This window comes from Zophobas morio, unplaced genomic scaffold, assembly GCF_036711695.1.
Source record: "Zophobas morio isolate AGI-343-1 ecotype UQ-CSIRO unplaced genomic scaffold, CSIRO_AGI_Zmor_V1 ptg000024l, whole genome shotgun sequence".
NCBI lineage: Eukaryota > Metazoa > Arthropoda > Insecta > Coleoptera > Tenebrionidae > Zophobas > Zophobas morio.
The window spans coordinates 16,699,014-16,711,915 of record NW_026972129.1 but is presented as its reverse complement, the minus strand read 5'-3'; the positions used below and the strand labels follow the sequence as shown (position 1 = coordinate 16,711,915).

The 12,902-nt window shown below is 35.7% G+C and overlaps 1 protein-coding gene across 2 annotated transcripts in view; it reads left to right on the top strand.

Annotated features, from left to right (window-relative positions):
* The window catches only part of LOC135135502 (motile sperm domain-containing protein 2-like), a 28,193-nt gene that overhangs the window by 11,907 nt on the left and 3,384 nt on the right, over positions 1-12,902 (top strand). For both annotated transcript variants that reach the window (XM_064064569.1, XM_064064568.1), the window contains exons 7-9: positions 136-199; positions 308-426; positions 476-670. In XM_064064569.1, the coding sequence (XP_063920639.1) occupies positions 136-199; positions 308-426; positions 476-670 (378 nt within the window). The remainder of the gene's footprint in view (positions 1-135; positions 200-307; positions 427-475; positions 671-12,902) is intronic.

Genomic DNA, 12,902 nt, shown 5'->3' with positions numbered 1-12,902 from the left:
AGGCAAGTGGTAAAATTTGAATTAATTGCATTTCCTCCTCCCTCGTTTCAAAATTTATTGCGCGCTCCCCGTACATATGCGCAAGCATTGGTAAAGTGGGCTAACAAAATGTTAATCAATAAAATGTAATGACAGGTTCATTTTGCTGATGGGTCTTCGATGTCAGAGTCACCAGAAGGGAGTGGAGACAAAGATCACGGTATGTTTAGAACCCCCTATTTTTCTATATTTAAAAGGCCGTATCGAACGCGCCTAAATTGTGTTGGTATTGGAAGGTCACCAAACAGTTGATCAAATATGGTTTCAGATGGAAGTGCCCTTAGCGTGCAACCATCCAGCATCATCAACTTTGTCAAAGAGGGAGGAGAGCTGGTCAGTACCCTGGAACTACAAAATACCGACAGTTCCATCATCTTGTCTTTCAAGGTATGTGCATGTTGGGTGTGGATTCATTTAAATTGATGCACAATTTTAGCTAAAAACCACATCCCCTGAAAAATTCCGCGTCAGACCTAGCGTCGGTAGCTTAACACCTGGAGCACGAGCAACGGTACATGTGACTCTCTTACCTGGATTCCAGCTAGGTGGCCTGTCAAGAGACAAATTCTTAGTGATGAGTACAGTCATAGATTCTAGTGAAATGAACCAAGATTTAGCACAGTTGTGGAAGGTATGTATATAAGTAAGATGAAATGTTAAAATTTGGAGAAGACGTGACTTTAATTCTGGTGGATGTCTCATTCAAGGTCAAAGCCAATAACTTAGATTTTTATATTTGCATCTTCAAGAATAAAAAGGGGAAAAAACGTGTTTGGATCAATTGAAATTGTATAATTAATTTGCAGTATTTTGGTATAATTAAATAGATTAAAGTAGATAAGTAAATAAGTTTGTGTCAATTAAACGTCACGTCGAGTTTGCAAAAATAAGTTCAAAAAGTATGGACTGTTTTAAAGTGTCAGTTCTTTCGTAGGTTTGCAAAATTACTCTTTTCCGTTTTTAAACTTAATTTAAAACAATATAACTTAACAAAAAATATTGAGGGAATTTGATTATTCTGTATGGCGATATTCACGTGCCAGACGAACCTAATTAGATAAAAAGCATGCAAAAGTGGCACCAAAAATGTCACCATTCCACTTTTCAATGTCGTTTGCACATGATATCGTGTTTTTTACAAGTTGTTAAAAATGCTTCTGTTAAGAGTACAATAACATCAAAGTAGAGGCTGACTTTGACCGCATTCTTTAAACAGGAATAATTATCATGCTGATAAATTTGCATAAATTAGAATTTCTTGTAGTTGGACGTGATAGAACTTTGATATCACAGAGTGATAAGACATACTGTGTAGATGTTTATTGTTTATCGATACGTGATGCAGTTGTTAAAATATTAAAGCAGAAAACTTTGGGCTTATCATATGTATATACATTTCGGTGTGACTTGTGAAGTGTATTACAAAAAAATAATAAAGAAATAAAAAATTCCGAATTTTAAAATTAAACTTATTCGAAATTGAATTTGACTTGCTAGAATTTTGACACGTGAGGTTTAATCTTACGATTTTAACGTCAATTCTAGTAAGTATTAATAGAACCCAGACCAAACTTATAGCTAATTTTTGTGTGTCATTTGAAATAAAGCGAACCACGTTATTTTATCGATACATGCGAAACAACCTATTGAGATAATATCGTTACAAATTTAGAAAATGATAGATACTAATCCATTGTTCATAATCATAATAATAATAAATAATAATAAGTAATGTACATCAATTAGTATGTTGTAGAACGAAAAGTTTCAAAATTTGAAGTTTTTTTGAGTAAATACAAAATTGCTTTCCACTCAGGAATAAAATATTTTCAAAAACATCAAAACCCAATATAAACTTGTTCAATAATGAGTTAAGGAATATTCATAATAAGAGATTTATTGCATCAGCTACACCAAAACAAAATCATAACACCGGGAACTGGGAGCAGTGTAATAATAATAGAGCCTTGTACCTCAGACTAGAAAAAGTCATAAGAGAAAGTTGTGGTGGAGTGATTGTTCACTCAAGCAATCAAGGCAATGTGGAAAATTATTAATCCTAGTAAAACATTAACATTGAAATCCTCGTTTGAACATCGATAAGTAACTAGTACAGGTGTTTTTTATTTAATCGCTCGTTAGTTCATAATGCTTTAAAATAAAACTTTTATATATACTGAGATGTGGTGAATTTCAGTAAAGTTGGCATATGGTTGTTAGACTCATACCAGTGAGTATAGAGTGAAAAGAGAGGCAACCTTATGGACAAGTGCGGGGCTAATGCTCCGTCTTACCCCTCACTTCAATTCATCCACAAACGTAACAGTGGATAGTGGCTCTCCCTCCTTTTTTCTTGTGAACTACGTTAACAGTAGTCTGGACGAACACCAACTCATCAGACTTGTGGCCAGTGCGATTACGTTAAAGCAAAATAGCCCATCCCCAAATGAACGGTGGACTGGTGAAAGGTTTTTGTCCAATTTTAACCAAATTTCAGCTTTTCTTTAATTATTATTGTTATGATAAGCACATGTTGACAACATGCCAGTAAATCCCAATTTTTGGAGGATGCCTGGTGTATGCGTTTAAATTCATCCTTTATTTAAATAAAAAAATGAACGGCCATTATAGTAGATATAGTTATTATGATATTTTTATTATTTTTCAGTTTTTCGACCGTTTTATATTTCGATTTCTCAATTTTTCAACTTCTCCATATTGTAATTTTTCATTTTTAAAATCCTAGATTTTTCGATTTCTCCAGTTCTCAGTTGTTCTATATTTTAATTTTTTTATTTTCCCAATTTTTAAATTTTCGATTTTTCAATTTTTGAGATCCTGAATTATCAATTTTTCCATTTTTAACTTTTCGATTTGTCGATTTTGGCCTATTTCGGTTTCTCAATTTTTCGATTTTTCGACTTGTCGACTTTTCGACTCCTCGATTTCTCATCTTTTGATTTTTCGATTTCTCGATGTCTCAGTTTTTGAATTTTTCGATGTTTCGATTTGTCGGTTTTTGATTTTTACTTTTCGATTTTTCGGTTTTTCTGTGTTTAGATTTTTATATTATTGGATTTTTCAGTTTTCCAATTTTTTTTAGTTTTCGAGTTTTGATTTCTCGATGTGTTGATTTTTTAGTTTTTCGATTTTTATATTTTAGATTTTTCAATTTTTATTTTTTTTTTTATTTTTTGATTTTTAGATTTCTCCATTTTTCAATTTTACGATATTTTAATTTTTCAATGTTTTAAATTTTAGGCTTTTCGATTTTTCAGTTCTTCAATATTTTTTAATTTTTCAAATTTTGACGTTTCAGAATTTTCAGATTTCCGATTCCTCAATTAATCTACTTTTTTCGACTTTGCTTTTTGAATTTTTGATTTCTCAATTTTTCAATTCTTTAACTTCCTAATTTTTGAATATTTTGTTCAATTTTGTGATTTTTCAGTTTTTCGACTTTTTACTGTTTGAATTTTAAATTTTTCGTTTTTTAAACTTTTAGTTTTCAGTTTTTAAAATATTAGGTTTTTCAATTTCTCGACTTTTCAGTTCTTCTATCTCAATTTTTCAATTTTTGGAATTTTTAAATCTCTGATTTTCCATTTTTTTTATTTTTCGATTTTCCGTTTTTTTTTAATGTTTCGATTTTTAGAAAAAGCGACGGTCACGGTTTTCAGATTTTATTTAGTTCCTTTTACTGTTTGAGAGTGCCAGGGAGAAGAAGATCGAAGGGTGTTTGAATGGTCGACAGGTAGGCTCGGTTTCAAATAGGTGGTAGTAGGTAAAGAAAGAGTTTAGAAAATTCTAGTGTTATTGTGCCGCCACACAAGGTTGAAGGTCCGCACACGTGCAGCTGCCTTACAAAGACACCGCCAACACGTGAAGACCGCACCGACAAAATATAAAAAATGTCCTAAACACTTTTCGTTCTCTCATCCCTTCTCTCTCTATTACCACTCCACCCCGCCAATGCATAGTATATACTCATGAATTCATGGACAAGCACGTGGCGAATACGCACATTATAGATACATTTTACTCGTGAGTAGCCACGTTTATTTTCATACAATTTCAAATCGTCAAAACAATAATAAATATAGTAACAATGGCAAAGCAGAGTATCAAAAAGCGTATAGGGAACGCGAAAAAGCTAAAAAAATGAAAATAAGCAAGAAAGTTACGATATAAAGCAAAGATATCCTCTAAACTAGTGACAATATTTAAAAAGTTTATTGATTATTTTTTTAAATAATTAAAACAAATTCTCCCTTCAATTCCAAACATTTAAATATATATATATTTTGATAATTCTACCTATTTTACGTAATTTATTATTTCCTAAAATACTGAATTTCCTAAATATTTTCCTGTACTTAAATAAAAACTAATCAGCAAAATTTAAGAGAAAAATCAAGAAAACCTACATAAAATTGAGCACGTTTTTTTTTGCAAATTGTGTCGATTCTACATTAACCGAAGGAACTTCGTTCCTACCTGGTGTCCCACGACACCACATTTCTTTTTTTCAAAAATTGTAATCGCTAATTCCACCTAGAAGTTTTAATATTTTGTCTGATAATTAGACAGCGGATTTCTGTCTACGTCACGATTATAGGTAGGGACGCGTAAATCGCTGCTAATCAGTAGCGGGTGATGATCAGTGCATTTAATCTTCACTTATCCTATAAATACAATGAATGAAAACTTAATTCCTAAAACAGCTAAGTAAAGGAGAACGGGAATTAACAGCAAAGTACAACGAAGCACCGGTATTCTATTTTAAAATAAACGAAGTGCAGCCTGTACCTGCACTGAATTTCCATCCCGCACGAGCCGTACCGAGTTTGGCCTTGCCAGGCCGGACAGAAATCCGCTCTTTGCTGATAATAATGTGGTAATGGAATACTTAAATGAAAATGATTGGCGAAATGTGTTTGTCGAATTTTATGCAGACCATATGCATTTAAAAAACCCCTTCACAGTTAAAACGCCGTGTTAAGTTAAACATTTGCGAAGCAAGTTGATAATGATCAGAGGCAGTGAATTGTAAAACAATATATTAGTAAGAAACAGATTTTAGCCGTTCACCCGTTACATCTTCTTCTGTGACGGAACGTATATCTGCGAGGGAAGTAATTTCATTGGTGCCGATCACAGGGCATCCTTACACCAGTTACTTAAAAGTTCCCAAATACAGAAATTCAAATTGTGGCGCCAAACATGCACCTGTCAACACCCTCCCTCAATTTGATTTTTCATAACCTTAAATAATATTTACATGTCATTTTATCGTTAACAGTTAACCTTAAAATTAAGACAAACAAAAAGAAACGTAATTGCGTTTACCGCGGCCTAACACCTATTTTTGTACAAAGTTTACTAAATTGATTCGTTCCCAGCGCCTTAGTAAGGATGTCGGCCTTCTGATCTTCGGATGGGATGTATCGAACATCAATGGTTTTGTTCTGGTACAAATCTCTCAAAAAGTTGTACTTCACGTCAATGTGTTTCAGACGTTGGTGTTCCCACTTGCACAAAGTATGAATACAGGACTGATTATCTTCGTACACTACAATTGGTTCTTCCACATGTATGCCTAAATCTCTCGCAATATTTCTCAACCACAGGAGTTCAGTAGTGGCAGTTGCTAGGGCTACATACTCAGCCTCCGTAGATGATAGGGCGACAGTGGTCTGTTTCTTGGTTGCCCAACAAACGGTGGCTCCAAGAACTTCAATTAGGAAGCCTGAGGTGGACTTCCGGTCTGCTCCTCCTGCCCAGTCGGAGTCTGCATAACAGATTAATGGTGGTCTCCCTTCTTTTGGGTAGAAGAGACCATGATCTGCTGTACCTTGGAGATATCGCAGAATTCTCTTTAAACCAATCCAATGACAACGTTTTGGATTACTTTGGAATCGGCTGTAGAAATTTATCGCAGCACTGATGTCGGGTCTGGTGTTTAGCATGAGGAACATGAGACTTCCAATTAACTCTCGATAGGGCTTCTCTGGAACTGATTCATTTTCTCCACCGTCATCTCCAGGTTTTATTACCATGGGAGTCCTTACTGCTTTGCACTCTTCCATCCCGAATTTCTTCAGTATTTGTCGAGTGTACACTTGCTGGCTCAGGAACATACCGTCATCAGATCGATTTATTTCAATGCCCAGAAACATTCGCAGTTTTCCAAGATCTGTCATGTTAAACTCTTCTTTAAGTTTTTCCTTAACAGTAATCAGAGATTCATAGTCGTTTGCCGCGAGGATAATGTCATCAACATACAGAAGAAGATAAATTTCATTCTGGTCAGTCTTCTTCATATAAAGACACTTGTCGTTCTCTGACCTTTTAAACGACAGCTTCTTTATGTAATCGTCAAAACGTGAATTCCACGCGCGAGGGGCTTGCTTCAACCCATACAGGGATTTTTGTAACTTACACACTGAGTTTGAGGCAGTGTTGAGTCCTGGGGGAGGTTTCATATAGATTTCTTCATCAATGTAGCCATGTAGGAAAGCATTTTTCACATCGAGTTGTTCAGCCACTAAACCCTTTTCATTTATTAGTGACAACAATATTCTCACAGTGTTCAGACGAGCTACTGGCGCATACGTCTCGCCATAATCAAGACCTGGTCGCTGGGAGCAACCTTTAACGACCAGCCTTGCTTTATATTTGCCTAAACCTCCAAGCCCATTTTGTTTTATTTTGAACACCCATTTGCAGTCTATTGCTCTTTTTCCTTCAGGTAATTCTTCAAGTGTCCATGTTTCATTTTTCAATAGTGATGTCATTTCTTCACTAACTGCTTTGTACCAGCTCTCAGAGTCAGGTCTTCCTTGGATGTCGTCATATGTCAGTGGTACATCATCAACGGATGCACCCAGGGCAACTGTGGAAGTATCGTAGTCTTCCAAATACTTTGGTGTAGTTTTCTTCCTGCTACTGTGTCTACGTTCAGTTTCTGATGTTTCTTCGAAATCTTCAGTGACTTGCTCCATGTCTTCCTCAATAGTTTCTTGTGCAACTTCTTCGATTTTTTCTTCAGGCTTCTGTTCTTCATAGAATGTTGGTTCTTCGGCTGCAAACTTCGTTTCATCAAATGTAATATCTCTACCAAAAACAACACGTTTTTCTTCTGAGCACCAGAGCCGATATCCATTTGAACAATATCCTAGCATGAAGCAGGTTCTGGTCCTAGAGTCTAGCTTCCCCTTTATGAGTTCGTTTGGCAGTCGTAAATATGCTATACATCCAAACACTCTAAGTTTGTTCAAATTAGGCTTCTTACCGTACCATAGCTCTGCAGGCACTTGATCTTTTAAGGCTAAAGTTGGAGACCTATTTATTAGATACGCTGCTGTTAAGATGGCTTCAGTCCACAAGTATTTTTCCATCTTAGAACCAAGTAGCATGCATCTCGCCTTTTCCATCAGAGTGCGGTTCATTCTCTCCGCTACTCCGTTTTGTTGTGGAGTGTATCTAATGGTTAATTCGTACTGAATGCCTCTGTTCTTGAAATATTTAATCATTTCGCTTGAAAGATATTCTCGCCCATTGTCACATCGAAATCTGCTTATTTTTCTTTCAAAGTGGCTGTTGACCATGGCTTCATATTCTTTGAAACGTTCGTAGACCTCAGATTTTGCATTGAGCAGATAAACTACAACAAAGTGTGTATAATCATCTATGAAAGTTAGGACATATCTTTTTCCATTATACGCCTCAGTTTGAATTGGCCCCATTAAATCACTATGCACAAGTTGCAGTGGTCTAGTAGCCCTTGTCCTCGACTGGACATGAGCTAATCTTGTCTGTTTTCCTTCTACACATACTGAGCATATGCGTGGATTTTGATCCAGATTTACTAGAATTCCATCAACCAGATGTTTTACTTTTTCGAGACCGGTTCTGCCAATGTGCCCCAATCTTTTGTGCCATAATTCAGAGGTTTCTCTAATGGCTGCTGTCACAACAGCACACTCGGCATTTAGTGCATTGAAGGCTAACTTATATAATTTCTCTTCGCGATGTGCCACCGCGATCAGTTTGTTTTTATTGTAAATATTTCCTTTTCCATTTTCGAATACAATCTTCAGGCCAATCATTTCCAATTTCCTCACTGACAGTAAGTTAAACTCTAAGTTTGGGACTAGAAGTACATTATTAATCGTAACAAGATTTTTTTGTTCTCTTACGATAGCTTCAACAGTAAGATCCCCCATTTCTCTGGCAATCAAGAATGTGCCTGATTTTGCACTTCTGATCTGGATGGGTTTTTCGAGTGTTCTTACGTTCTTCAGCAAATCACGACTCTTTGTCAAATGTTCTGTGCATCCAGAATCCAAATACCATGAGTTGTCTGCATTGTCTTGGGCAACAAAGCACAGTTCGGTATTTATCTCACAGACATTTGCATCTGTTCTTAGTTTTTGCTTCCTGCAATCCGCCTTTTTGTGTCCAACCATTCCACAATTAAAACATTTAAGTTTTGGACGTGTATTCACTCTTTTTCCCGCTGAAGGTGCCATAAATACAGTTGGAAGTTGTGTTTCCTTCTGAGTTACTCTACGTGCTCCGCACCTTTTCGATTCTTCATCCAAGAGTCTGTTTTTGACAAAGCTGATTGTTAGTTCATCTGATGCCAATGTCTCTATTGCAGTAACCACAGTGTCGTATTCAGACGGCATTGTTAACAGCAAATGGCACACAATATCACTCTCCTCGAGATTCGCTCCAGCTGACCGCAGTTCGCGAATTATTTTATCAAACTTGAGGAAGTGTGTACTCATTGAATCTGATCCTATACTTAGCTTCATTGTCAGAAGCTTCTTTCGTAGAAGCACCTGCGAGGCCATGCTTTTTCTTTCAAATGTTTTTCGTAGCGTGGACCACATCTCGTGGGCTGTTGCAGCATCTTTTACGTATTCCAAATGGCTGTCAGCAATTCTTTGAATAATTTGGGACTTGCACCTCTTGTCGTCTTTGTGTAGCTTCGTCAGGCACGCTTCCTTCTGTTTCTTCTCATCCGCTGTATCCGTTGCCAGAAACTGTACTTTTGTAGTATACAAGTCTGTTACCAACTCAAGTAAATCCATCTCATCTAGCAACGCTTCCATTCGAAACTTCCAGTTACTGAAGTTCGTACCATCAAATAGCGGAACTCTGTTTTTATCTTCAGCCATTTTTCTTCGTGAGAAAGAAAAACGTTTTCTTCTTTTAAATTTCCAGAACTGGGCCAATAACCTGATAATGATCAGAGGCAGTGAATTGTAAAACAATATATTAGTAAGAAACAGATTTTAGCCGTTCACCCGTTACATCTTCTTCTGTGACGGAACGTATATCTGCGAGGGAAGTAATTTCATTGGTGCCGATCACAGGGCATCCTTACACCAGTTACTTAAAAGTTCCCAAATACAGAAATTCAAATTGTGGCGCCAAACATGCACCTGTCAACACAAGTAGATATGGTGCAGATTGTATTTTTAAAGTTGTGTTATATATGTTAACAATTACATTTTTAATTCGTCAATTAATAATAAAGTTATACTAGTTTGAAGCTTATGGAGAGATTTTGTTCCCACATCCTTATTTGATTCGAGTCGCAAAGTGTCGGTAATTTTCCGCGCCGTCCGACTTGTTAAATTTCAAACTAAAACGGCTGCAACAGTGATTCTCTTACAGTAGTTGTGCTGTACGAGTTCAGACAACAACCCGTGAAATGGTATTAGTAACCAGAGACTTTAATATGTATACATATTAAAGTCTCTGTTAGTAACAACCATTGAAGGTTAGAGGGCTTTTGTCGCTTTTTGTGGCGCCCTCTAACCGCGAATATTCTCTCAGTGGTACGCATAGGGATACGGGGTTGCCGGTCTTTTAAATATATAGTCACTGCTCATACTTACGAATCGATTTCAGTTTGTAAGTCATTTACGCGCCAGCATGCGAAGTCTGGAATATTACAGGGATCTGCACTAGGGTTTACTTTATTTTTGACTTACATAAATGACATCTCACAATGTTCAAGAAATTGCTATTTTATTATAATTATTATTGATTATACTACGCTTAAAAATTCAAAAACAAATAAATTCGAAACAAGCCCTCTGAACAACTAATTGACGTTACGTCAATGTTGCTATAACAAACCAGCTATGTTTCACTTTTTTTTAAATGCTATGAAATGTTGAAGAGTTTTGAAATTGTATTTTTGGTTGTACCTTGAATTTTTTAGGCGCGAAACTTTTCGTTAATAACCCTGTATTTAACAAGAAATTTAAAATGCATGATGTTCATGAAGGTAGAATAGTGGTGTTAAAAAAAGTGCTCGTTACTGCCTATTTATACTCCATGTTTAGTACCTGTTCAGTTTCAAAAATCACAGATCAATGTTGGAAGTATGCAACCAATGTTACCTTTACTTGATTAAAAAAAAGCTGAACGTTATTTTATACGAATTATTATCATAATAACGTTATTATAATCCGGGAAGGCCGTTTTGAAAGAGCGAGTTTTTCTGAACCAATCACGTTCCTTTGTACTGAAACGTTAGAACTACTTTTTTGAACTTACTTGTCATTTTTTTGTACTCAAATGTCAGAAACTACTTTTGCGTCCTCTTGTCAAGATGACAGCTTTAATATTTAGGAATGTTTTCCCATTGCGAGTGGCAGCACTGTTACATTGTTGGTATTCATTTCGATTTTTTTTTTAAGTAAAATAATGTTTTTTTTTCTACCGCGCACGTTTTTCGATTTTCTAATAGAGCTATTAAAGCACCCAAATGACGTCAAAGCGGTTCGTTAATGGCCGAAAGGGGTTCTGAAATAGATCTGGTGTAATTTAGATCGGTAAGATTGGTAGCCATGACGAGAAATGTCAGGTGAATGTCAGTGGCAAATGTCAAATTAAAATTTCCCGTATTTCGGGAGGCGTAAGGACTTCACTAACTTCTTCACAAGACATTTTAACCAATTTTAACTTACAAAAACTCGAATTGATTCGAATTACAGTTGTTGTGAAAATTCGAACTTTAAATATTTCGTGGTTCGTGTCAGACCAACCCATCACCAACCACGACAAAATTCCCCAGATTTAAAAAAAAAACGCTAATATCAATTAAATGTGCGCGATAGAAACAATTGTATAAATAACTCGTTCATAAGGCCATTATCACACTCATCCTTTATATAACTCGTGGCTTTGCCACTCTTTCTATAAACTTGGATTCGTGCCTTAATATTTCCCTTATGAAACTCGTTCTTTAATATGCTATTACGTTTTTATGCTCATGCGTTTGTTAATGGTTATTATTTATTTCAAAATTTTTGTCGACACAGATTCGAAATAAAGTTGGCTGTATGTCAAGTATAGTAATTATGAAATTAACACCAGGTTAATATTTTCTAGATTTAATTTAATAATTTATCTATTTTCTGACGAACGGTTTAACGGATTAACCGAAATGTAATAAAATAATAATGTCATTAATTAACAGCATTAAGAGTAGTCACTAGAATGAAGAGGGGGGTGGGCGGGGCTATAGCTTGCTTATAAAACTCTGTAGGAAAAAGTTAAACATTTTTTTAACAGCTTAGGTTATTAACTCCCACCCCCATTCTACAGAGCAACATATAATTAACCCCGCCCACCCACCCCGCTTCCATTTCAGTGACACCTTCTATCTGGACTGAATGAAATGTGAATCTTATACTGAACAGAAATAGAATCGTTAGAATGAGAACAGCGCGGGTGAGCGGGGCCGAGATAAGATTGATTTTGGCAAATTACATACCGTCTATGTAAAGAAGATTAACAAAATTTGAACAAGAAGCGTCACTGTCACCAAATGGAGAAAACGATTTCTATAGCGCAGGTTCACCAAAGTGTGCAGACAGTGTGTTTAGTAAAGCTGTATCACACTGTTTTATCTTTGTTTATTGTAGGCGTAGATCGCATTTCTTAAAATAGACGTTTGTTGTCATTTATTTCATACACACATTTTTTTTCACTTTTCTAACCGTTTTAACCATAGAAAATTCAAGTTCTATTAATTACAAAGAAGTTTTGTTGTGACGTTGTTTCTAGAGGTTAGGTTAGTTTAGAGGTAAGGTTAACAGACACATATGTATTTTATTATTTAATCTTATTAACTAAAAATGTTAAATGAAAAATCAGAAATGAGAAATTAGAAATGCAAAATGAAACATCTGAAGTGAGAAATTTTCGCCCGACATAAATGACAAACAATTTATTTGTGTCAACATCCATCCTTTGATGAAAACTAACTTTTAAAATTCCCGCATCAAAGCACCCCAACAAAGTGGCTGAAGGTCACCAAAATTGACCAGCAAAAGATCAAAGGCACCGACACGAGTGTCGCTTCTTGTTCAAATTTTGTTAATCTCCTCTGCTCTAAGTAAATAAAGGGCGGGTGGGCGGGGCTAGTACTTGCTAAGAGTAATTTTGGCAAATGACATACCCCCTAGGAAAGTAAAGGACGGATGGGCGGGGCTATTGCTTGCTTATAAGACTCCGCAGAAAAAAGCTAAACTCAACCCCGCCCACGTCCTTTCTCCATTTCACTGACTATTTTGTTTACTGTAAAATGTAAATTGAATTCTATTTTGACAAGCGGTAAATCTAAAATTTAAAACAAAGTCAAAAGTGGCCCCGCCCACCCTCCCCTATTCTATTTCAATCACTCATTTTATTGGCTCTGGGACATAAGTTGGTTTTTATTGACAAATAATAGAATCTGGGATTACCTTTTTTTTCTTTTTTATAAAATTTAATTTTTTTCGAACTTTTTTTTTCGAAAAACGCAGCATTTAGGTTTAAATAATAAAAAAATC